This window comes from Patella vulgata, chromosome 2, assembly GCF_932274485.2.
Source record: "Patella vulgata chromosome 2, xgPatVulg1.2, whole genome shotgun sequence".
Classification (NCBI taxonomy): domain Eukaryota; kingdom Metazoa; phylum Mollusca; class Gastropoda; family Patellidae; genus Patella; species Patella vulgata.
This window is the reverse complement of record NC_065880.2, coordinates 35011351-35038950: the sequence shown is the minus strand read 5'-3', so window position 1 is coordinate 35038950 and position 27600 is coordinate 35011351. Positions and strand designations below refer to the sequence as shown.

The window sequence follows — 27600 nt, the reverse complement described above, 5'->3', positions numbered from 1 at the left end:
GTATTTATGAAAAATGGATTCAGTTACCCCGAAAACTTATATTTTGATACCAAACTCGATCATATTATGATAATTGGGTGGAAACTGGAATTTACCAGCCAAAACCGGCGGCCATTTTGAATTTTGGCCATTTTGGCACGGATTTGGGACTGGGACATTTTTGGGTGATAATATAAGTCTAGACCAACCATAAATCGGCGTCGGCATTTCTATTGCAGCAATTGCCCGCATTTATGCTATCCATCCATCTACAACCTCAAATGAAATGGCTAACAAACCATCAAAAAGGAATAATTTTCGTCATGACGTCATAACGACCCCTTATAACGCCATGACGTCACTTGGAAACACTGCACAGCACTCAAAGAGTGATGAATTACTAAGATATTGCTTTTATAATAGCATTGTTTTACACCTAAGCGTCTTACAACAACATCATTGATAGAATATAAGCAAGAAAAAAGAGATTTTGGTCAAATGGCAGCCGTTTTGTTTGACGTCATATTTAGACCCTTTGCGGTAGCTCAATTTCAGACATCTTTTGATATGTTGTTGTCTAGACCATATACTACAGGAAATAACCATAAAAAGTTTTTCATTACTTTGACCCTACTAAAATTTCTAACAATTTTTAAAGAGCTGGGACAGACAAATCATGTTTCTGGTTGTTTTTGATTTGTACCATGTACGGCGAAAGATTTTCTGGTGAAAATTAACAAACCTTGCTTTCTTTGTTACCATCTTGCCTGAATAGTCTTTTGCTGCACATTAAACACGGCAATTATGTGGCAACAATATGGAGACAAGCTGCAAACCCAATGATTGAACAAGATGACAGTGCGATGTATGGCTGGAATGAAAATTTACAATGTGAAGGGGTATCTGAAGCATATCATAACGATATATGCGAGCTGTTGATCAGCCATCAAAAAGATATTTATCTCGCTCATATTATGAACTTCAACGATGCGCATAAGTGTTATGAGTCCTTTATTGTCACAGAGTTGTTGATTGAGTAGACCTTTCAGTACAGATCGGACAGTTCGGATTTGGCGTTCCCAAACGCCACCCATGTGAGATCCTGCTGGTGTATTAAAAAACACTTAATTTCCTTCTTTAGCATAAAATTGTGAATTTTATCCAAATTCCAAAGTTTTATCGACTTCCTTAATTCTGCTCGACCTCCGACAAAGCTATAAAACGTTGAAGCGTATTTAAAAAAGAGTCCGTGTCCAAAGTATGGCTTGCTTCAATATGAATGCGTAGTTAAACACGTGAATAGACACCCATATCTTTTTAATTTCACTGCGACAACGTTTTACTAGGAATGGTCCAAAGTAGTCGACTCCGGTGCGTGTGAATGGAGGTTGTCCAGCAGTAACCCTGTCCTTTGGTAAATCTGACATGAATTGCGATTCAGGAAGCGCTTTGAGTTTTTTGCACGGTAGGCATCTGGTCAGGATACCTTTAACGTTTACACGACCTATAAGGATTCAATAATGTAGTCTTATATCGTCTAATACTTTTCCAACACCTGTGTGAGCAGATAGGACATGGTAGTATTCAATTATCAATCTTGTAACACGGCCCGGGGATAGGTAGAATCTTTTTGGTGGTTAGCTTCAGTAGTAAGATCAGCATTGGAAAGCCTTCCACCTAGACATAAAACACATTGTTCATTGTAATAAGGACATAATTTTCGAAGGTTCTTCTCTTTGATGGCAGCTTCGGTAAAGTTAGTTCGCTGTAAGTATGTAACAATTGCCAATTAAGCCGCTTGGGTTTCTGTGACAGTAAGGTTTTTAGGGAAGTCATTCTTCTTCTTATGAAGTATGGTCTTTAGACATAATATCCAAGCAACGGCTTACTTCAATTTAAACCACGAAGAGTATCTCTTGAAGAATGTGTTGATGATGTCGATTTGCTTAGTAACATCATACACTTGGGGTTCATTCTTTAACTCTGCCTTAGTATCAACGTCTATTTCATAGTTTGGTTGAGAAGGCCACACGTCTTCAGGATGCCAAAGGAATTGGAGACCATGGGATTTACTAATCCGGCCATGAGCTGCAAGCCCTCGTGATGCGTGGCCTGCTGGATTATGATCGGATTTTACATATTTCCACTGTGCAGGCCAGGCGTGATCCTTAATAGTTGCAACTCGATTTGCAACGTAAGTCTGGAATCTTTCCTCTTCATACAGTCGGACCAATATGCTGATTCAACAAGTGGTATTTCGAGTTCTTTGCGAATTATCTTGCCCAGTCTAACTGTCTCTACAGCGACGGCAAGTTTTAGGCGAGATCTTGTCATTGGTTTCAAAGGTGCAAGTTTTGACAGTAGACATTACCATCAACGTTTATGAGACGAAGATGAAACCGCTCCGTAACCATGTTCAGAGATATCAGCAAAATGGTGAAACTCGAATCCGTGTGGTTTGATGCATCGAGACATGGTGAAGTATTTAATAGTGGGTAATTCTTGAAGCCATCGGTTCCACTGTTTAGCTAAGACTGCAGGTATAGGATCATCCCAGTTACATTTCATACGACACATTGTCTGGAACATAATTTTTGGTTTAAGGATAAATGGGCTGACGAATCCAAGAGGGTCGTAAACTCCTCGTTTGGTATGTGTGTTTTTCTGGTGATGAAGTGTTGAATCCAAAGGCACCAGTCTTTACTTTCCAGAGTACACTAATCGCTCTGTCAACAGGAAGTGTGTTGTTATCAAGTTCAGGCACACCGTATATCTCCAAACAGATGTACAGTCATACGGTATGTCACAGGTTCCATATTTGTATCGTTGTCTTTCCACCAAAGGAAGCTGAGGACATCACGATCAGGTTCATTGACACGTACTTGATTGAACATACCTTCCATGTCGGCCATTATATCGCTATGTTCTTAAAGGAAACGAAGAAGAACTACAGTTAACTTATTTGTCAAATCAGCTCCTTGTGGGACTTTATCATTAAGGCATATGTTTCTAAACTTCGACGAGCAATCAAACACGATCCTTGGTTTGTCTGGCTTACGAGGGGTGAATAACTGGATGATGTAGGAGGTACCAGACATATCTGTCATTTCTGTCTATCTGTTCTGCTGGAACAATTTCAGCATACTTCTTTACCAATAAGTCTGTGATTCCAGAAATATATTTTTCTTTCATAGATGGGTTATTATGAAGACGCCTTCCTAACAATCGTTACCTATGTTCTGCCACAGGTATATTGTTTGGTAAATGTGATGGTCTTATTTTGAAGGGAATGTTCATAGAGTAATGTCCATTCAACATCTCCAAAGAATCTTCCCAAACAGATATTACCTTTTTATCGCTAATTGAGAAAGAATTGGTATCTTCGTTTAGGTCATCAATTTTCTAAAATTTCTCGACTTGTGTTTGCAGATCAGCGTCATCTTTAACAAAATATGTTAACGGGGTACACAGACCTTTACTTTCTGTAGGCCCGTTGAGCGTCCATCCCTGTAGGGTTTTAGTGGTTCTCCTTGTCGACTAGTATGTTACATAATTGGAGATTATGTAGAAAATTGTTAATTAACACCATCCATACATGAAAGCGATTAACCTTGTCAGATTATGACCAACAGATGGTCGACATTGGCACTGGTGTGACACGGCCAACGGCTACGTGGAAGTCATTGGTTACTATCCCTTGGCCTGGGTTATGATGCAATATAGGCAGCTGTATAATCTCTCTTAGATTGTGTAGAAATGGTTTATTAGCCGGAATGAAAAGTAGATTGACAGACGGAGGCCATGAGCGCCTTGGGTTAAGGCTATACGAGGGCGTCTAGAAGCTAACTTGGGACCTGGCAGGTCTCGAGTTAAGACCGGACAGCGGCCATGTAGGTTAGTCGGGAGTTGGCACCCTGTGCCAAGCCATGCTATGGCCATGGCTCCCTCAACACAAGCTAATTACGAAGTCTTAAGATTTGTACATGATATGTTTAAAGAAAAATAGAAGTATCATAATATGAAGTTAAACCAGTGTTGTCATCAAGAACCTGACTTAAAGACCCAATACTGTAAAAAGTAACGTATTAATACGTCTGGCATATCTTGACCAATCAAGACATGAGCATCACTTGTATTTACATCTGGTATCGCAATATCCTTTAGGTGAGCTTGATCAAATGTTTTCATAAGTTCTAGAATTTGGGATGAATTGAGGTTATCTACCATTAAACATACATTATGCAAGAGCTAAATCTGCCTATTCCAAGTTTTTATTTAGGCTTCAGATGTTATAGAGATTATTAATTAGACCTTTATTTACATGGCAAGCTCAAAATCAACTCTGTAGACCCTCGGATGACTTGGATACAGCTTGGATTTAAACAGTCGTCCATTTAAAATTAAATCAAGAAATGGCCGACCAAGCTAACGTTTACCGTTAGTGACTGACGTCATTACCGGAAACTGGTTATGAAAGGCCTACCAAGCGAGGGTACCATAGCCATTGAGAAAATTACTTGATAATCGAGAATATGTGCGTGGAGTTATCGTCTGTCAATCAAACGATCGGTAATTCTCGTAGACGGTGCGGACACAATTGATTTGAACGATTTTAAGGATTTGGGTACATTTTAGAACTGCGGTGTTCATACGTGAACATTGACGTGTTCGCATTTCAACGCAAAATGTTCTAATAAGAACACATTCAGGCGCGGCAGGCGTCCGTTGGATTTGCCGTTAAAGCAGCAGCCATTGCACATGTAAATAACTTTCAACTTCAGAGACGATAATCGCCGTTAAGTCAGCATGACGAAAAGGGCGACGATTGGCGACTGTTACAACACGAGAGTCGCCGTAAGGCCAGAGCGACAAAAAAGTCGCCGAAAGAGACGCCGATATCGTAAAGTAATCTATAAGTATCTATAAACACGACGATCTAAATGGACGCTTTCCGCCACCATATACGAGTAATCCTATATTCTTATTAGGGTTTCACACTGCGTAGCTTGTGTGAAACACTATTGTTTTTGTTAAAATTATTCTTATTATTATTCTTCTTATTATTATTATTTATTTTTTTCCAATTTGCTTATATCTCAGCAAAATCTTGTCGGATCGATACAATGTCTTCAGTTTTACTGGGAAAGTGGGTGTGACTTAGAGATTAAAGCTATTCCCGGCATTCTGCGACATTGCGAAATGTCCGAAATCACCGAAAATGTCGTTTTTTGAAATATTGCCGTAATATTAACAATAATCATTGGATTTTAGCATATGATGCATTTTGACATAGCCAGAAACAGGGGACATAGCTATGTTACTTTTGATTTTTGATTTTCGACAAATCTTGGAAGATATTAAATTTTGAAAATTTAAATTTTTACAAAAAACTTTTTTATTTATTAATATTTTTATATGACATTTTAACCAAGGTTAAAGAGTCATCTGATTTGAACAAAAATGTCAACATTTTTTGTTTCCGTAATTTTCCTTGGCCGCCATTGGCTAATTCAGTTTTTCAGTCCTACATTAATTATTTATTGTTCGATTTGTATAAAACCTAGTTCATATGTTCCGTGGTTCAAAATGTCATTTTTTTTGTTACCGGTAAAGTTTCCTGTCGGAACCGGAAGACGCGTAAATTTAGCAAAAACTACAATATTGACAGTTCGGTACCACTTTTTGAAAGCAAATATTATTTTTTACAAATCTGATATTATCCAAAAGATGCGCACTGTTAAGGTGCACAAAATCTCGGACTCAGTTTTTTTAATTTCGATTTCGTTTTCGGGCCATTTCGATTAAAAGGTAAAAAAAGGGGTAAAAATAAGCTATTTACAACCCATCCAGCGCCTTCATATATTAAAATATTTCTTTGATACGTTCATAAACTTGTAGAAATAACCCATACGAAGAGAATGTATGTGAAAAATAGTTTGTAATATGAGCAGTTGCCGAGAAATGGGCAATTTTGCATGAGTCACTTTTTACGCTAGTTTGCCTGTAAAAGAGTCAATCATTACTGGATTTTCATAAAAGTTACACCATTTGGTGCGTAATGTCAATTTTAACTAGGTCAAACCAATTCAACATTACCAATATCACCGGAAATTACGTAATTTGGGCAAAAACCGTATTTATAGCATTCGAAACAAATAATTTATTAAAATGAGTTGTATTTGTTATTCGTTTAAAATTTTGATATTTGATTCCAATCAACTAATAGAATGAACCCATACGATCATATAGATATCACAAATTCCTTTCTAACTTGGTCAGTTGCGGAGAAATAGACGATTTTGAACAGGTCACTTTTCAAGGTTTTTGGACCATACAACTGTCAATTATTATTCGATTTTCATAAAATTTTCACTGTTTGATACCTTTTACCAATTATGATTTCATACAAGTAATTTCAGATTTTCATTATCACCGGAAGTAACGTCAATTTGGCAAAAACTGTATTTGTAGCCTTCAAAACAGATATTTTGGTCAAATGAGTCTGATTTGTAATGTTTTTACAATTATGATTTTTGATTCCGCTCAACAAATATATTGAACACATATGATCATACAGATACCGCAAAATGGTTTCTAACTTGTACGGTTGTAGAGAAATAGACGATTTTCTACAAGTCACTTTTCAAGGTTTTGGGTCTTTGCCATTTCTGATTTTAAAAAACTAATTTATCTTTATCATTATCACTGCATATAATGTAATTTCGTCAGGATCACTAAATGTATAAAATGAATTGATTACCAAAAGATGTTGGTTCCTGTGGTAATTAGCTCATATCAGATTGTTACTTCCTGAATTATATTATTGTATGAAAAAACTTTCTTGTTTAACTTTCTTCTCTATCCATCTCTTGTTATTCTTATCATTATTATTCTTCTTTTGTTTTGAGTAGATCTCAGCAACTGATTGTCGGATCGTTACGATTTCTTCAGTTTTATCGGAAAAGTGGGTGTAACTTAGAGGATAAAGCTATTTTGAACGTTCTGCGACAATGCGAAATGTCCGAAATCACCGAAGCTATCGTTTTTAGAAATATTGCAGTAATTTTAACAATAATCATTGGATTTTAACTTTCGATGCATTTTGGCATAGCCGGAGACGGGGCACATAGCTACGTTACTTTTGATTTTTGATTTTCGGCAAATCTTCGCAGATATTAGGCGCTAAATTTAGAAAATTTAAATTTTTACAAAAAACTTTTTTATTTATGAATATTTTTTAGTCGTGTTTTAAACAAATATAACGAGTCCTCTGACTTGGGCAAAAATGTGAAAAAATTTTGTCTCGGTAATTTTCCTTGGCCCCCATTGGCTAATTCAGTTTTTCAGTCCTAGATTAATTATTTATTGTTCGATTTGTATAAAACAAAGTTCATATGCTCCGTTGTCTCAATTGTCATTTTTTTTGTTACCAATAGTGTTATCTGTCGGCACCGGAAGTGGCGTAAATTGACAAAAAACTACAATTTTGACAGTTAGGTACCATTTTTCGAAAGCAAATATTATTTTTTTCAAATCTGGTATAACTGAAATTGTGCGCCCTTTAAAGGAGCACAAAATGTTGGGCTATTTCGATTAAAAGGTGAAAAAAAGGTGTAAAATTAAGCTATTTACAACCCATCCAGCGTTTTCATATTTTAAAATATTACTTCGTAACTTTCATAAACTCGTAGCAATAATCTATACGGAGAGAATGTATGTGAAAATTAATTTGTAATATGCGCAGTTGCCGAGAAATGGGCAATTTTGCATGAGTCACTTTTTACGCTAGTTTGCCTGTAAAAGAGTCAATTATTATTCGATTTTCATAAAAGTGACACCATTTGATGTGTAATGTCAATTTTAACTAGGTCAAACCAATTTAACATTTTCAATATCACCGGAAATGACGTAATTTGGGCAAAAATTGTATTTATAGCCTTCGAAACCAGTAATTTATTCAAATGAGTCATATTTGTTATTTGTTTAAAATTTTGATATTTGATTCAAATCAACCAATACAATGAACCCTTACGATCATATAGATATCACAAAATGGTTTCTAACTTGTTCAGTTGCGGAGAAATAGGCAATTTTCAACAGGTCACTTTTTAAGGTTTTTTGTCAATAAAAGTGTCAATTATTATTCGATTTTCATGAAATTTTCACTGTGTGATACATAATGCCATTTACGATTTCATACAAGTAATTTAAGATTTTCATTATCACCGGAAGTAACGTCATTTTGGCAAAAACTGTATTTTTAGCCTTCAAAACAGATATTTTATTCAAATGAATCAGATTTGTAATGTTTTTAAAATTATGATATTTGATTCCAATCAACAAATAGAATGAACTCATTCGATCATACAGATACCTCAAAATGGTTTCTAACTTGTACGGTTGCAGAGAAATAGGCGATTTTCTACAAGTCATTTTTCAAGGTTTTTGGTCTATAAAGGTGGCAATTATTATAGGATTTACATAAAATTTTCACCATGTGATGATGCTATTTCTGATTTCATAAACCAATTTAACATTTTCATTATCACCGGAAGTAATGTAATTTTGACAGGATCACTGACATGTAGCAAATGAATTGATTGCTGGATTTGGTTGTTTCTGCGTCCATTTTATTTCATGTGTGCAATGCTTATGTGGAAACCTGTTTAACGGTTTCATTGGTACCGGAAGTGACATAAGTTCAAGGGTAACGTGGCACCGGTGAAACCCGTCATTACTGCTTCGCAGTTCTAGTTATCTTTGTAATAGTAGTAGCTCGCGAGTTAACGCCTGCTTCCACACTGTTCATATCGCAGACTGTTTATCTTGGAAAGAGAGATAGCTTTTTATAGTAGCTCTGCTTAACATCGACAGGAGTGGGTCTATTGTAATTTCATTTGGAATTAAATTCAATTAAAATGTTGCTTCTTTACTTCACATTTGCGTGTTTTGGCATCATTCACCAAAGTAGTGCTCAAACTCAACAGATTCCTGGTTTTAGTCAAGTCTTAAAGGAGACGTTTTATACATTTATAAGGTTTTTCAACGTGGATCCTGAAATTTACATGGGCGCGGTAGGTATTTCATAAATTTAAATTGCATTTAATAATAATAATAATAATGACTTTATTTAAGAAGGGTTGAAGGTTAGGCTATAATAGCTTTCTAGCACCCTACCCTTCATAGAAAATATAATACAAATGATTTAGTGTGACAAATCAAATAACATATCACAATAATTTACAACAGAGAGGGGAAAAATATACAGAATTAGTTAATAAGACTATATACTGTATTATGCGGGTCAAAAAACAGAAAGTCTGAATACATAGATATACATATTAACAAATATACAATATGTACATGCTTATAATATGGAGGTAAACAGAATGTATATAATAAGAGATATAAAAAAAATCCAATAGCTAAGATAAGATATGTGAAGTAGATTTAAGGTAAAGGTGAAGTTTAACATCCAAGGTAAACGTCGGCAGTATTTTTTACATCTAGAATTAATTTTAAAATTATTATATATTTGCTGTCGAGAAGGACGGTCAAGAGATTTAGCTTCACAATTGCCCCATATTGGAGAACAATAATCTTATGTGGTTGAAAATGGGCATTGTAGAAAAGGTTTCGGAATGGAGCTGGAAGATATGTTTTAATTTTAAATAGCTTCTGGCTTAATTGTTTAGAAATATACTCGATTATGATTGAGAAAATCACCCAATAGATTTACCGAGGAGACAACTTCTAATGGTTCATAACGTAATTTAGTAATGTTTTTAAAGTATATAGAAGGGAGGATATTTCTTTTCTATTGCGCCGTGATTAGAATAGTTTTGATTTTCGATATATTCGATCTCATATGAAATGGGGTTTAACGTCCCATTGTTCTTCTTCGACTGGGCTAATGAAGACGGGCATACGTCATGCAGGGTGCTATGTGAGAAATTTGCCCGGACAACGGGGCTACGGCCTATCTATTATATCGAATTCCACCTGCCAACTTGCACACCAATGTGTACATGGGACCTCGGTTTTTCGTCCCATCCGAACGAACGACTAGACAGCTGTTCTTTTCAGCCTCTGGGCTAGCGAGACAACGCCTTACTGACTTAGACACCGTGGCTCCAATCTAATATTGTTTTTATCACACCAGGCTAATAGTATATTGGCATCAAATTGAAGTGTATCTTCTAAAACCTTTAACAATTATAAAAGATTATATGAATATAGCAATTAAAATATCAATTATTATTGAAACAATAATTCATCTAAACGCTTTACAGCTCTGCAAATAACATAGATCCAATGATCTTAATTTTAAAATTTCGCCTCAATTAGAGTAGTGTGTACTGTGGACGAATTCCGTAGTTTAACTCCTTTTTTCTGTTAATCGATGGTTTTGTTGGGGTTTTTTTGTTGGTTTTTTTTTCGGGGGAGGTGGGGGGAGAAAATGTGTTATAAATGTGAATTATGTCTTGAAATTACACTGGAATGACCAGGAATTTACGGATTATTTCTGTTTACAAATGCAATGATAAGTAGTCGTATAGCCTACATAATTATATAATCATTCCTAATAGTTATCATGTTACAGTATTCATTTTATTAACCATAATATGAAGAATCATATTTTGTAAATTTTGGCATATTACATGTCATGTATATCTGATTTCCATTATTTATAAGATCTATAAAGTGTATTGTTATGTATCATACCTTAATCACATTGTAAGTATTTTCATAAATGTATAAAAATATGTTTTAACCTTCTGTATGTAGGTTGCACAATCTCGTACTCAAGCACGCTTAAACGGGATATTATAGCATAACCGATTGTACAGTTTAAGTCGGTTAGTCTCTATAGCAGAGTTCACGTGCCCACAAATTAATAGTACCGCAAGCTTATATCTGAAAGCCTCTAACCGTCCAATCACCGACGAGTAGCGGTTTGCGTTATCTTGATCTTTTCTAACGAAGGATTGGAATATTCCGTATTCTTATGTAAGCGGAAAGAGGTTGCGCATTATGTCAATGGTATGCTTCTGTTATTACAGTTTTAACAACAAAACGATTTCAAAATCACAAAAAGATTTCGGGGACATATGACTATAAACTGGCAAATATTTGGTTCCTTGGGAGGTTTTACAAGGGGTGCCGAAGAGACACAATATTATAATTTGTTAATGAGAAATAGAATTTAAGCCATCTTCAGAGCAAAAACACGGAAGAACGATTCAACTTACGACTATAAATCATGAACAATCTTATTAGTAAAACTGGTCCAAAATCCCTCCCCCCCCCACCCCCGAGGGTTCATTTGGTTGCTCAAAATTCGACAAGAGGCGTCGAAATGACAAAAAGCTCGCAACGCTTCTGATTTGCATGGTTAACTAGAGAACCACAAATGTCTTTTCATTTTGTGCTACATCTACTATGTGACGCCAAATAGAGATCCGAAAGGTCTTAATCCTTTAATTAATATTCGGTATCAAATTTATTTCAAACTAATCAATAGTTAGGATATGGGACAGATTTTTGTGGAGCAGAACAAGTTCTATCTGTAATAGTCACGCAAACTGATTCGCGTGTGTTAGTACGTCATAGTTTCTTGATTTGCCAGAAGATTTATTTCTTAGAGTTTATATTTTCTTTTTTATATATATGAACATTTATTATACATTATAATTTTCGATTTCCTTATTTTATTTAAAAATAATTATAACCTTCTCTTTATTGTATTTTAATATAGAATGAACTGATAACAAGTAAAGGTTATCCATGTGAAGATCATAAAGTTATAACAGAAGATGGTTATATATTAACAATGCAGAGAATACCACATGGTCGTAATACTAATTCTTCTACAGGTTGGTATTGTTGTGTTAAGTGCTGCCCATGATGGCTACCGATAGATGATGATACGACAAGGTAGACGTTTATTTAGCTTTATACCATGCGACGACCATCCGTCGTCAAGTATCCGAATGTGCGCGTGCACAAGTTATACATATTCATGACGTCTAGATAGTTATAGGCCTTAAAGTATTTAAAGAAAACATACCACTACATGTATAATAAAAACTGATCTAGATACATCAAGTTTGGTTCAAACACGTATCTATTGCATCTAATGACGGATTTATCAAATTCCAACACCCCCTCGAGGGATAATTGCAAAGTAAATTGGTGCATGGTGATCAGTTGGGAATATCACGAACGTCTCAATTAAAAGAGATAAATCTACAGCAGTAAAATGATTGAACAAATGCACAATTTTATTATGTTTCAGCAAGACGCCCAGTAGTAGTATTACAACATGGATTGCTGGGATCCAGTACCAATTACTTGGATAACTTATCCAATGAAAGTTTAGCTTACATCTTAGCCGACGCAGGCGCAGACGTGTGGTTATCCAACAGTAGAGGAAACATGTACTCACGTGCGCATGTCCATCTGAAACCTTCGGAGGAGGCTTTCTGGGATTGGAGGTTAGAAAACTGCTTTCTGTTAGATTATCTTTTACCCGCCCGCAAATTTAACATGGAAGCATAATATCCTCATCACTGCTTGTCCTTTCACAATTGTAGTAACATGGCCGCAGATCTTATTAAATTTTATTATATATAGGCTACATTTCCCGGGCTGAAAATAAGACTTTTGAAATTTTATCGATGATTTTTTTGTGGGGGGGGGGGGGGCGAGGCATATGAAATCCCCCCCAGTCCCCCCATCCCCCCCACCCCCCGGGATCTGCGGCCTTGGTAGTAAACATTACAACCCGGTGATACTTGTTAGGCTAGTTCGTCTTTAGTCATAATAATGAACATTGCCGAAATATTTGGTCGTGCACAGCCACACTGATCGACAGTGAATATTCGCTAGGCCGTTACAATCACTGATAAGGATGACATCTATGCGACTTAATGAGTAAAAAATATTAACTCTTTTCCTCAGACAAATTAAATTCTATAACATTTTTTGTTATGTATTAGAAAAATTAAAAAAAGACGTTTGAAGTATTTGTAGGTAAAAATTATTTCCCATTTAGTGTAAATGGGTATTAAAATGAGTTAAAGGCAGCATTCTGCCCGATTCAATAACGTCTTATGTAAACAATGCACGCGCCATTGAGTCAATGATTGACGTCGCGTGATGTGACGTCACGTGTTGAAGGCAGTCATCTTTTACAGATATATTAGAAGACTTTCGTAATCCTCGACGAAACAGATTGGTGCAGAGCATTATGCTTTCAAAATCTGCATTTGCAGGTTTTTTAGGCTTTCTTTTACATACAACTGTGCTCAGATTATTACGTTATCCATGAGGGGAACCCTACCACGACGCTTCCATACCATAGATTTTACCTAAAGCCCTGTCTACACTACTTCTATGAGTTCTACATATATGACGGTACTTTACGTTTAGTTTATGTTTATATATTATAGCTTTGATGAGATGGCCAAATATGATTTACCTGCAGTTGTAGATTACGTAACATCAACAACACAGACAGATAAAGTAACATATATCGGTCATTCTCAAGGAACAATGATTGGTTTTGCGGGATTTAGCGAGAACCAGACCTTGTCCGAGAAGATAGAACTTTTTGTAGCTTTAGCACCTGTTGCTAGAGTTCGCCACATCGAGAGTCCAATACGGCTTTTCGCACCATTCGCTTACGAATTGGAGGTAGGAACACTATATGGACTGTCTCTATTTTAAATGTTCAAAATATCACTTATTTATGTTCCGTTATATGTAAACAAATGAAATCAATAACGGAATGAAATTTCGGTATGATTAAAATCTGGCTGAAATAAATACTTGTTTAATATCATCTATATTATATTTTATAAATAATACAGTGATAATATATTACAGTTTCTGTTTGAGTTATTTGGCAAAGGCGAATTTCTTTCAAATGGTGAAGTGGAAAGGTTTTTGGCAAAGGATGTTTGCACACATGTATCAGGAATCTGTGAAAATGTTTTGTTCCTCTTGGGTGGATTTAATTTACACAACTTAAATGAAGTTTGTATAATGTATTTACTATATTAGCATTGTTTATACCACGTTTTTATCTTCTAACTTAATTTCCTGTTGACCAAGCTGTCACTTTTCTCTCGAAAACCTAGTAAAACTGTCAAAGAGTAAAGCCTATATACCGTAATGACATTATTTTTGAAACTTGTCTATGTGATTAAATGATCATAGTTGACCCCTTTACCCCAGATTGACGGTACGTTGTGTTATCATCCATTACTTTTTTTTTGTTTGTTATACTTTTGTATAGTCTCGAATTCCTGTTTATGTGGCTCATAATCCTGCCGGGACCTCTGCCAAGAACATGGTTCACTTTGCACAGGTAAGCAGTTTAATAGAATATGGAAGTCTTCGCTGTAGATATTCTTTTCCAATTATATTACAAAGTCTATATTCTATATTAAAACAAAATAAAATAGTGAAACTTTTTTATGGACTTAACAGTTTGAATATTGCAGGGTGTAAGGTCTGAAACTTTTCAGAAATTTGATTATAGATCAGCGGCTGAAAATATCATACATTATGGGCAGGTAATAAAAATTTATTATACCAACACATATTAGATATGCTTGTATCGGTTAATTTGTTACTTTGAGTGTATAAGGAAAACAATTAAAATTTTGAAAAAATACCAGTGAGCTAATATTTTGTAAAGGTATATAAAAAAACTTCAACCTTGTGATTCTATTTATCCTTCCTCTTTGAATATAATATTTAAAGTCACAACATGAACACGGAAGGCCATACTCAACCATAAATAGTAATCCAGAAATTATCCAAAGCCATGGAATTTTGTTTATCTGATGGTGGGGCAAGCTCTATACTATTCCATGTTTGTTTTTAATGATTTTAAAAGCGAAATCCGGTTTGTTTACTAATTTGCGCACAATTAATCAGACCTTTTCACTGATGTTAACGCATATTGCTTTTAGCCATTTTAGAAATTATGTTGTAAGTGAAGTACCAGCCCATGTTCTGTTTTACAGCCAACACCACCAGTTTACCACCCAGAGAACATGACAACACCGGTAGCATTATTTAGAGGTGACAATGATATACTAGCAGATCCAGTAGATGTCGCATGGCTCTTACCTAAACTAAAACATATGGTACTTGATAAAGACATTCCGCAATGGGACCATATCGACTTTATATTTGGGCTTGATGCCCCTACAGTGTGTTATACTGTTATTCATGATTTGATTTTCCACAAAAACAGCTCTGTGTATTAGACGATAAACAGTTAAATATTGCATTTTGTACATTTTAATACACATATATAAAAACTAAAAGTGAAAGGGTCGCCATTATTACAGAAATTTTAAGTATACTTCAACCTACAGATATCTTCCTTCTATGTTAAAACATTATGGTTTTCAATAAAATATCCTTCCCTATAAACGTATCAACATACTAGTTGTTATTTTATTAGAACGTTCGACTGAAAGTGAATGGAGTGGGTGTTAAAGCGCGTATGGCTATATTCTTTGGAACTTTAAGCTTGACGAAAATGGGTCTAAATGTAATATGAATGTATATAAAGTGATTTATATTCAAATTTTAACTTTTTTATTGTAATTCCTAACCAATAATGTTCGGTGAAATACGTGAACAGTCCAAATTTAACGGCTGTCGTTCACGCCTGCTTAGTCCATTCTACGCGTTTTTTATTATTATTATTCAGTCGTTTGTGAATCAGTCAGTACTAATTATTTCTGTTTTTCTTTTTTCATTACAAATGGTGCATAATGTCTTAAATATCAGATATTAGGATCCCATATTTTCACGGCAAGATAACAACACCAATGTTGATTGAAATGGACCGATATTAATTCGTGTTCTTAATTTTTAATTTGATGGAAAATATTAAGTTAGAGGTTTAGATCCTTGAATGATTCGTAGACACGTGCAGATTTCGATCACTTGTTGTCTAACAAACACATATTTCATTATAACCTCAACAATACGAAGGGGAAGGAGTTAGAATATTTCCGAAAACATATCAAGTACTCTCCTAGAAACGGGGATCACGGTGGCGAATTGGGTATGACGCTGGCTCGCTAACCTGGAGATCGGGTGTTCGATCCCTGCATTGGCCGAGAAAGTTCATTCAGATTTTCCAGCGTGGTTCTCCCTTGTCAGTGATGCAGGACGGATGGCCTGACAAGGACAGCTGTCTAGTCGTTCGGATGGGACAAAAAAACGAGGTATCCTGTACACATTGGCGTGCACGTAAATGATCCCTTGACAGTTGGAATTCGATATAAGAGAAAGCCGTAGTGCCGCTGTCCGGGCAAAATTTCCCTCATAGCACACTGTGTGGCGTATGACCGTTTTCATTAGCCCAGTTCTGGGCAAAACAGTAGGACGTTAAACCCCATTTCATTTCTCTTAGAAACAGCTTTTATAATCTAGGTGACCTGTGGCAGCTTATCTGAAAGATAAGACTGTTCAGGTCATCAAAATGATCGATAGATTATTTTATTTATAAGGCCTTCTTTAATGTAAATATATGAAGTAATTGCTTTCTGTCAGTGTAACAGAATGCTACTTCTCCTGATATTAGTAAGTACTTGTACGGCACAGCACCACCATAATGTTTCGCAGACTAGAGTGGATCCAGAAATTTTCATGGATGCCGTACGTTTTTCATATTTTCTCTTTAATGATAAATTTTATCATTTTTATAGAATAAGGAGGAAAACTAAAGAAATGTATAAAATAAAGATGTTGTGTAGACTATTACATTAATTATACTGGGTTTACTGATTTAATTTGTCTTTAACCAATACTGTCGATGTCCTAAAACATCAAACTTTTATATTAAATTGTATTTAGAATGAATTGATAACAAGTAAAGGTTATCCATGTGAAGATCATCAAGTTATAACAGAAGATGGTTATATATTAACAATGCAGAGAATACCACATGGTCGTAATACTAATTCTTCTACAGGTTGGTTGGTATACAATCTGAATAATAAATTTAAGATCATAGAGTTGTCTGTCCGTCAGGTGTATAGTCACCGATATAACGGCATTGGCCGAGAAAGTTCATCCAGATTTCCGGCGTGGTTCACCTTGTCAGTGATGCAGGACGGAGGACCTGACAAGGACAGCTGTCTAGTCGTTCGGATGGGACGAAAAATCGAGAATACCACATGGTCGTAATACTAATTCTTCTACAGGTTGGTTGGTATACAATCTGAATAATAAATTTAAGATCATAGAGTTGTCTGTCCGTCAGGTGTATAGTCACCGATATAACGGCACTGGCCGAGAAAGTTCATCCAGATTTTCCGGCATGGTTCACCTTGTCAGTGATGCAGGACGGAGGACCTGACAAGGACAGCTGTCTAGTCGTTCGGATGGGACGAAAAACCGAGTCCCGTGTACATATTGGCGTGCACGTAAAATATCCCTTGGCAGTTGGAATTCGATATAAGAGTAGGCCGTAGCAAAATTTCCCTCATACACTGTATGACGTATGCCCGTCTTCATTAGCCCAGTTTAGGAGCAGAACAGTAGGACGTTAAACCCCATTTCATTTCATTTCGACGAGCGTACGTCATATTTCTTGGGAGACACTATCGTTTGGTTTAAACAGAGAAGATTAGTATTTACAATTAATCATTTTGAAAATATAAGTGAATTGGATGTAGTAATAAGCAAAAGTGCTTATATAAAATCGTTTCCATAATTATGATCATTACATATATGACGACTTAAAAAGATATATATATATCTGTAAAAATATTGTGTGATTTAAACCAAAGTTATGGATAAAATATGTAAATTCAAATATGGAAGCAAGGAAGGTGTAATGATTATTTTTAGGACTAACATAATCATATCATTTCCTGGTTCCAGCTTTGAATTAGCCATTAATTATCAATGTCCAGAAGGTCTCAGTTTAAAATATAGCATGTTTGAAGCTTTATTAATAAATACACATTGATCATTAGCTTGTTATAATAATAATTCTATTTTCCTGTACATGTTGACTGAGATACAAGTTATCACGATCGTTTAAAACGCTTGGTTAATTCGAGAAATTTAAAAACAAGTCGGAAGAGATCAATGTTTTCTTCATAACTTTATTTTTATTTCGGCTTAGAAGAGTGTTTGTATTTTTCGAGTCGGCGTCCAAAGTGTCGATTGTGACCAAATACAAAGGGCAGTTCAAAAAAGAGAAGTAAGGGCCATTACTTATGTGCATCAGATGGTTGAGATCGCTTTTTGAGATTCGCATTTTACAATGAATGATTTGACAGTTTTTCTTGCCAAAATAAAAGTATTCTTTAGGTTTTAATTGATAAAATGGAGATACTTTTGTTTCCAATTTTGAGAGTGTTGTAGATTCTTTAATACTAGGAGTTAAATTATTCCAGTCTCGTATCGCTGATGGATTTTATCATGGAAGTATCATTTTATGATAGAACGGCGTTTGCTAAGCGCACAAAAGCCCTTTTCGTTATACAGGATATCATGTGATGTACCTCGTGGTAATCTCGTTATAACTGGTTCTTGCTACAAGGTAATCAATATGAGTATTCCACGTGCATCTATTATTATATATAAGGAATATGCCCAGATGTTTATAATATTACAAATGGCCCGGTATTTCCGATGTGTTGAATGTCAGCTTAAAGTTTGATGGAGGCGGTTTCCAGGAGAACGTTAAACTAATAGTTTTATCTAGGTTAAATTCAATATTCCAGGCTTTCGACCATTTGTAGATTTTCTCAAAATATGTTGTGCTCGTTGAGGATTATCAATAATTAAAAATATAGACGTGTCGTCCGCGAATGGGTGTATGTTCGAAATAAACTATGTCGTTGATAAAGATTAAAAACAACAAAGGACCTACAATTGAGCCTTGTAGAACTCCTACCTTGTTTACTTTCGGGGATGAACTAATACCGTTTATTACTACTTATTGTTTTCGTTTTGATAGATAATTTTCCAAAAGTTATAATTCTTTATTTCTAATTCCAATTGATTTTAATTTATGAATTATTCCAGTGTGTCAGACGCGATCGAAAGCTTTAATAATGTCAAAAAATATTTATTTTACTTCGCCACCTTTGTCTAAGGCCTTACATATATGATCGTATAATTCTAACAGTTGGTTAGAAGCAGGGTTATTTGGCAGGAAACCGGCTTGATTAGGTGTTATTAACTTTTCATTTATTGTGAAATTATAGATATTTTTAAATATGACGTTTTCATAAATTTTGCCCAGTGTGTTAAGAAGTGATATCGGAACAACGTTTACCTGTTTCCACCAATTTGGAATGATAGATTTTTCTAGTAATATTTCAAGAAGCTGGTTGAGTGGAGAACTAATACTTTTCGCTAGTGTTTTCAGGAAATCTTTGTTTATATTATTTGGACCACGGTTTTCTTTAAGGGAGATAAGTATCATTTCGATTTCATGTTGGTTTATTGTTATCTTTGGTATTTCGTTTTCTCGCTGTTTTATGTCTGATTTTAGGGAATTCTTTGTTTTAATTTCCGGAGTTAAAAGATACTCGCTTTATTATCGTTTCTTGTTACCATGGACCTTATGATGGGGTCCATGTTGTTAGCTAAAGGGCTACTAACAAAATGTGTCAATCGAGAAAACACAAGAATTTAGAACCTGCATCCGGATCAATCAGCATATCTGAAACGTAAAATTACGTCAAGATTCTCCTCTCGGGATTCAATGTTGTGTCATTCGATTGCAATTCTGTCAGTTTGGTTCGGTCTGACAATCAAATGTCGTTTAGTTTAATATGCCCTAGTAGTTTAGTAAACCCATAATACAGTTACATTGATATCTGTGACGAAGCGGGTGACAACAAAAACGTTCACATTTAAAGCCGTAATCCGTACTAAAGTTTGATTATTTTCAGACAGAAAACCAGTGGTTATCTTACAGCATGGACTTTTGGGAGCGAGTACTAACTATTTAGTTGATTTGGCCAATGAGAGTTTGGCGTACATCTTGGCTGATGCTGGAGTAGATGTTTGGTTGGGAAACAGCAGGGGAAATAATTACTCGCGTGCCCACATCCATTTGAAACCTTCGCAGGAGGCTTTCTGGGACTGGAGGTGAGGAAAATGATAAAATAAATTTAGCTCATATATAGGTTATAAATGACCATTTAGTAATATATCTTGGAATGATTATTGACTTCGTTTTATTTATTTTCAGTTTTGATGAAATGGCTAGATATGATTTACCAGCTGTGGTTGATTACGTTATATTGAACACAGGAGAAGAACAAATAACCTACGTGGGTCATTCTCAGGGCTCAATGATAGGGTTTGCCGGGTTCAGTCAAAATCAGACTCTGGCTGATAAAATTAAACTCTTTATAGCCTTAGCGCCAGTCGCAAAAGTTGGCAATATCAAAAGCCCTATTCGACTTTTGGCACCTTTTTCTAATCAAATAGATGTAAGTGCTTACCTGTAAATAACAAAATTGATATAAGTAATTTTACTATATGATATTCAAAAAAAACCAACTAGATTCACCCAGCTGTCCCAGCACTATAATATAGCCTACAAAGTATTTCAGATGAGCGTTCGCCGAACTTCCTCCAAACCACCCTAAATTTTGTACAATTTTTATTTCCGCTTAGAAGAGTTTTTGTATTTTTCGAGTCGCCGTCCAAAGTGTCGATTGTGACCAAATACAAAGGACAGTTCAATAAAAGAGAAGTAAAAGTCGTTACTTATGTGCATCAGAAACTTATGATGGTTGAGATCGCTTTTTGAGATTTGCATTTTACAATGAATGATTTGACAGTTTCTCTTGCCAAAATAAAAGTATTCTTTAGGTTTTAATTGATAAATTGAAGATATTTTTGCTTTGTGAATTCTGAGAGTGTTGTAGATTCTTTAATACTGAACGGAATTGAACCATTGTTGTTTTTTGTTTTGTTTTTTTTTTTGGGGGGGGGGGGGTTGGACTGGTGTTCCTTTTAGAGTATACACTTTCACAATATCGTAGTTTGTAAGGGATTCAAATTCAATCAATTGACGATCAGAGACTTTAATTCAACAGAACAGTACATCAACTACTCTTCAAATGATAAAACGCTTGCTATAGACATAGGTCCTCAATAAATGGTTTATAAAGGACATGCAATTAATCTGTTCTCTAACAAGCAAGTACAAATTTGTAATGGGATTTATATTCTAACTTTGCAAGATATTTACGCTAAGAATCGAATGAAAGTGGCACATAACAGGTGGTTGTTGGAAAAAATAATTTTCCAGGTACACTAACTAATTATTGAAACTGTGTATGTAATTGTTGATTTTAATTCCAGTATTTATCAAAATTATTTGGAAAAGGCGAGTTCTTACCAACAAGTAAATTCAAAAAATTCCTGGCAAAGGATGTATGTACGCATGTTTCTGGCATCTGTGAGAATTTTCTATTTATTGTTGATGGGTTTGACATTAAAAATATGAATAAGGTTAGTATTCCGTTAATTCTAAATAGCTACTGACTGATGTTTCTCGTAATGGTTTATTTTAATATCTTTAAATAGTGGCTCTATTTCTACTATTTTCGAAAAGTAATGGAGAAATCCTCGAAAAATAATACAGTATATTACTTTGTGTCTTTAAATAGTCAAGAGTTCCTGTCTATTTGGCCCACAATCCTGCAGGAACATCGGCTAAAAACATGGTTCACTTTGCACAGGTAAGCAGTTATTTCTGTAAGCGTTATTTTTATTTCATTCAAACCGATGCCTATAATTTTTTTTCTTATAACATTTAATTCATGAATTAAAAAAAATGTATTATACCATTCCAATCTTGATTTTTTTGTTTAAGGGTGTAAGAACCGACACCTTTCAGAAATATGATTATGGGTCAACAGCTGAAAATCTGAAACATTACGGACAGGTAATAATTATATACTAAAAATATAATTGTAAATCAGGCTCATTTTTAAATCAAACTTTTTAGTTAATGGTGAAGGGCTATGTCCGCAACAAAATTTATGGCTAAGATCAATACGATTTGATAAAGAACCATTGAATTTTCAAATTTGCGTGTCAATAAATTTTATACGACCATTTATATCTCTTATATTATCTTTATTTTAGGCAACACCACCTGTCTACCACCCAGAGAATATGACTACTCCCGTCGCTATTTTTAGGGGTGGCGCAGATTGGTTAGCAGACCCAGAAGACGTAAAATGGTTGTTAACCAAACTAAAAAAAGTGGTTTTTGATAAATACATCAGTTATTGGGAACATGTCGACTTTATTTATGGACTAGATGCACCAAATATATGTTACAATGTTATCGAAAATTTCATTTTAAGCAAAAACAAATCTTTACACCATATATGAAAAATGCAATGATTAAACCTATACAATCTATGAACGAAGTTCTTTATTACTTATAGTAATGCTAAATTAATGACAAAAACATATATTTAGTAGGCACCTTGTAAACTGTTAGAATACTGATAGTCGTTAAACACCGGAAAATAAATTAAATATATATATTTTTTTAAATTCCATTTATTCTTAATATCCGTTATGTAATTGTCTTTATTGATACTTATTGTACACCTATGTGAGAATCAAACACATTTTCTAGAGAAAAAAAATCAAGATTACATGCCAACTTATATTAAAGGAGCTAAATCGCTAATATTTGGGACCTAGAATTTGATACAAATGGGTAGCAACGCATATAATAATGTAATATATATCAACTGGTTTGCATTCAATCGTTTCCGTTTTTACTCTAATTTCAAATCAATTATGTTCGGCGAAATACGCCAGAAGTCTCAATCGAATGGCAATCTCTATAGCGTCTGGTTATTCCAGTTTACACTGATAGTATTTATTACGCATGCTCTCCAGATAAGAATATGCTGTCACCGTTTGACATAACTTGTGGAATATATCTAGCCTCATTTTTGGAGTCTCTTGTTACAAATGGCGCTGAAACGCATTATGGTACACGATTCGTCTACCATTGGTAAACTGTTTATTTTGTCTTAAATATTTGATATCAGAAGCCCATATTTTCCCGGTAAGATCACAACTTCAATGTTGATTTAAATTGACAAATAATTAATGTTTTCAATGTCGAAGACTTTGGATGATACTGAGTCAGATTCTTAGCTAATTTAAAGTCTAATGAAAGGGAATTAAAAAGGTACGAATATACAACTAGACCCCAAAGCAGTAGATCATAACAAAGAATATGTTACAGCAAGCGCGCAATTAGCATAGTATCGAAAATGTGGCAGTGTGAAGTTAGCTCGATTTTCGTTTTTCGATATTGGTGAATAACGAAAAACGAGCTACTCGTTATTCGATATTGGCGAATAACGAAAAACAACTAGCTCGTTTTTCGATATTGGCGAATGTCGAAAAACGAGCCACTCGTTTTTCGATATTCAAACTTGAATCTCAAAAAAGTACATTTAATGGAAGTACATCGACAGAATGTATCCAAAACACATTTGATTAAATCAGTTTTGTAAAACGAACTAAATATATCGTAATAGAGGATGCCTTAGCAGTGTATTCACATAAAAACTGCTATTTCTCCTTGTTTTTTGATATTGGAGAATCTCGAAAAACGACCTACTCGTTTATCGATATTCAGGCTTGAATGTCAAAAATACAAATTTTAATCATGTATATCTACAGAATGTCTCCAAAACACATTTGATTATATAAGTATTCTAAAACGAACTAAAAATATCATAAATTAGGATGCCTGAGCAGTGGATTCACATAAAACTGCTCTTTCTCCTTGTTTTTTTGATATTGGCGAATCTCGAAAAACGAGCTACTCGTTTTTCGATATTCAAACTTGAATCTCAAAAAAGTAGATTTAATGGATGTTCATCGATAGAATGTCTCCAAAGCACATTTGATTAAATCAGTTTTGTAAAACGAACTAAAAATATCATTAATGAGGATGCCTGAGCAGTGGATTCACATAAAAAATTACTCTTTCTACTTGTTTTTTGATATTGGCGAATGTCGAAAAACGTGTAGCTTGTTTTTCGATATTCAGGCTTGAATCTCAAAAAAGCACATTTGATGGAAGTATATCGACAGAATGTCTCCAAAACACATTTGTAGGAGAAATATCAGTTTTATGTGAATCCACTGCTCAGGCATACTCATTTATGATATTTTTAGTTCGTTTTAGAAAACGTATTTAACCAAATGTGTTTTGGAGAAATTCTGTAGATATACAACCATCAAATCTGCTTTTTTGAGATTCAAGTTTGAATATCGAAAAACGAGTAGCTCGTTTTTCGAGATTCGCCAATATCAAAAAAACAAGGAGAAAGAGCAGTTTTTATGTGAATACACTGCTCAGGCTTCCTCTATTACGATATATTTAGTTCGTTTTACAAAACTGATTTAATCAAATGTGTTTTGGAGACATTCTGTCGATGTACATCCATTAAATCTACTTTTTTGAGATTCAAGCTCGTTTTTCGACATTCGCCAATATCGAAAAACGAGCTAGTTGTTTTTCGTTATTCGCCAATATCGAAAAACTTCACACTGCCCGAAAATGTGGTGTTTTCCCAAAGGATTGATATTGTGTTCGGCGCTGTTTGCCCTTTGTGTCTCTGATATTGAAAATATAACATCGTTTTGAAAGGAGTCCTGCTTTTGATAAGCTAATGTTATGCAGTATACAGTTTAGAAGTAATAAGATTTCGACACATTTAAACTAGTCAAGCAAATCGGGGCCCGTAGTGTATAGGGTCTCAAAATCATGACTTGGTCTACGTGCTGTTTCCTAACTTAACTGAATGCGTTTATTGAAATTTTACATACTACAAAATACAAGATAGCTTACTTTCCCAAACCACGTCCACAGGTTTGTATTATTCATCAAATATTTTTGACATTTGAACTTTTAAAGTTTATAGATAGGCGAAAGTGCCCTCCTGTTCCGACTAAATCACACACACCACCCGGAAAAATACAGTATTCGGTTAAAGTGGTCAGGTTGCTGTCCTTACGGATAATACAATTTTTTACAATCACCACCATGATTTTATTTCATTGGCCAATGAGGGGCGGATTGCATCCGTAAATGTGGAATGTGACGGGACCCCACAGGTTAATACGGCCCTGTCCACAAAATCAGCTTAGTCTTTATTCCAGATTTCAAGATTGGAGAACATTTAACATACGGTGAGGTTGGGTGGCCGAATGATTAGCACGTGCGCGTTGTATCATAAGGTCTGTCATTGAGTCAGAGAGAGAGAGAGAAATGGGGTTTAACGTCCACTCAACACAAACTAGGTCATTTCGGGACTAACATGTGGTTTAATTTTATTTACATAATTCGCTTGCGCGTAGGGATCTTTAGCAGTGGGAGGAAACCGGAAGACCCGGAGAAAACCCACGAGGTTGGACAGGCGACCCTACTCCTTGCCACGTACAACCGGGGATTCGAAACCACGCCAGTCGACTCAATGACAGACTTTATGATACAACGCGCGCACGCTAACCATTCAGCCATCCAACCCCCCGTCATTGAGTCAACTGGCGTGGTTTCGATTTCCCGGAGAAAATACCCAATCATTCATTGCCCTGTGTTTCATGGTAATATCGAGCACACTAAGTCCGGATGGGAACATCTCACTATCCCCACATCTATTGTTTAGAGTTGGGGTCCACCAGGTCATGACAAATTAATTAACAAAGGGGGTTTAAAGTATAGCCGGAAACAAGTTTGTGACACTTCAACAAAATGATTTGAGCAATATTTAGTGGAAAAGATTACATGTAAAAATACATATAATATGGATTCTTATATTAAACCATTTCCAGAATTTTAATAATATACAAATTAATTACATATATAATATAATAAATATATAAAAAATATATAAATTGTTAGATTAAATAAATAAATTTCAATAATGTACAAATATATAATAAATATATAATAAGTAATACGTAGTAAGTGCATAGTATAAATATTGATAAACAGTTTGATAAACATGACAATTTACATTCCATCAAAATCCATAACAGTGTAATTGTAAATGATAAATGTATAAATCTTCATAATAAATATTGTTTTAAACAAAAGGTTATAATTTTACCTCGACGCCCTTCTTTGTACAAAGAAGGTACAGCTCTGCAGTCAGCTTTGACTCTGGCCTTCATCTTCTCCACAACCTCTTGGGCTCCTATCTAGTTCTCCTCTGAAGCGTGATTATGTTGAGAAAAAGGCGATGCTAGAATACCACCGTGAATGGTAACCCAAGCTGTACAGTTTTTTTTACAACATTCCCGGTGTATGATAATATTACGTCTAGACTTTACTCTGAATTTAAAACCATCGAACACTAAATTCTGACCACCTTTAGTATACTCTTCAAAAAAAGTAGGGGGTATTCAGAAACAATACAAAACTGTAGAAATGCACTGCTGTTTTTATTAGAGGTAACCAGTGTATGTTAATAACAGGCCAATTGCCTACACATGAACATAAACAGTTCATATGGGCGGCCTATCTGACGGCCCCATTTCACTCGCAAAGAGATACACTGTCCAAAGTGAAAATGGACGTTTTTGATTTTTGTCTTAATAATGAGGAATTGCTCCACCAATCCTCGGACATTCAGTAATTCGTCGTGGCATGCTCATAATCAACCGTCCAATCACGATTTGGGGCAATCTGACCCACTCCTCTTGCAGTGCCACGGTCAATTCATGCAGTGTTTTCGGTTGACATTGACGTCGACGAACACGTCTCCCGATCAAATTAAACGTAACACACTAAAGCAAAGATACGCTAAACAGTAAATCTTATGCAAGAACCGATACGAAAGCAAACATGGATAGGATAAACCAGCACGCGGCAGTTTTCGTCAACCCTTCCTTGAAGTGTCAAATTTAACAATGAACCCCTCCCACGTGTATGGTTCTGTTGGGGCGATAAGTTCTTCATCTGTGAACATATACTCTCAAAGCATGTCAAATGTCCATGACTATTTATCATATCACAACCTGCATAGGTATTTGCATTTCAATATCCCCTACTTTTTTTGAAGAGTATAAATATATTTATATATATCCAGGTGTGGGTGATCTGCATGGCATTGATGCCATGATTGGTTATATAAAGTTGCAATAGGTTCTTAGCGTATACTGTACAAATAATTCTAGTAATTTATTCTTTTTATTAAGTTTCATTTAACTTTTTTTGTAAATTAATAATCTGTTATTTTGTTCTGTTTTTATTAAATAAAATTAATTTTGTATAAACAAAAAAGTCAGTTGACACACTGTCAATGATCAATTCTGTTTTTTAACAGACAATTTCGGTCACAGCAGTATAGTATATGTGTCTGTTGAAAAACAGGTATAATTACAGGAAAAAATCTGATCAATCTGCTGCCAGAATGTTTTCTCGCATCAAATTTTGTGGTTTACTAGGGGAAAGTGGGACAAAATGGACACCTCGGGTCAAATGGACCCTCAACCCGATAGTTTCCTGAGATAAGGTAGCTGGAAAATAAAGTCCAAGTAGTCGAGAACATA

At 35.1% G+C, this 27600-nt stretch overlaps 2 protein-coding genes across 2 annotated transcripts; both read left to right on the top strand.

Annotated features, from left to right (window-relative positions):
* Window positions 1-8955: 8955 nt before the first annotated feature.
* On the top strand, window positions 8956-15353 carry LOC126811847 (gastric triacylglycerol lipase). Its single transcript, XM_050537793.2, has 8 exons — window positions 8956-9053; window positions 11738-11855; window positions 12278-12476; window positions 13434-13677; window positions 13870-14019; window positions 14282-14353; window positions 14490-14561; window positions 15018-15353. The coding sequence occupies exons 1-8, from the start codon at window positions 9045-9047 to the stop codon at window positions 15261-15263; spliced, it is 1110 nt and encodes a 369-aa protein (XP_050393750.2). The 5' UTR covers window positions 8956-9044; the 3' UTR covers window positions 15264-15353.
* Window positions 15354-16577: 1224 nt separating this feature from the next.
* LOC126809562 (lysosomal acid lipase/cholesteryl ester hydrolase) lies at window positions 16578-22398 on the top strand. The gene is made up of 8 exons (XM_050534191.2): window positions 16578-16671; window positions 16870-16987; window positions 19932-20130; window positions 20234-20477; window positions 21358-21507; window positions 21666-21737; window positions 21872-21943; window positions 22147-22398. Exons 1-8 carry the CDS (start codon window positions 16663-16665, stop codon window positions 22396-22398), a joined length of 1116 nt encoding a protein of 371 aa, XP_050390148.2. The 5' UTR covers window positions 16578-16662.
* Window positions 22399-27600: the final 5202 nt, after the last annotated feature.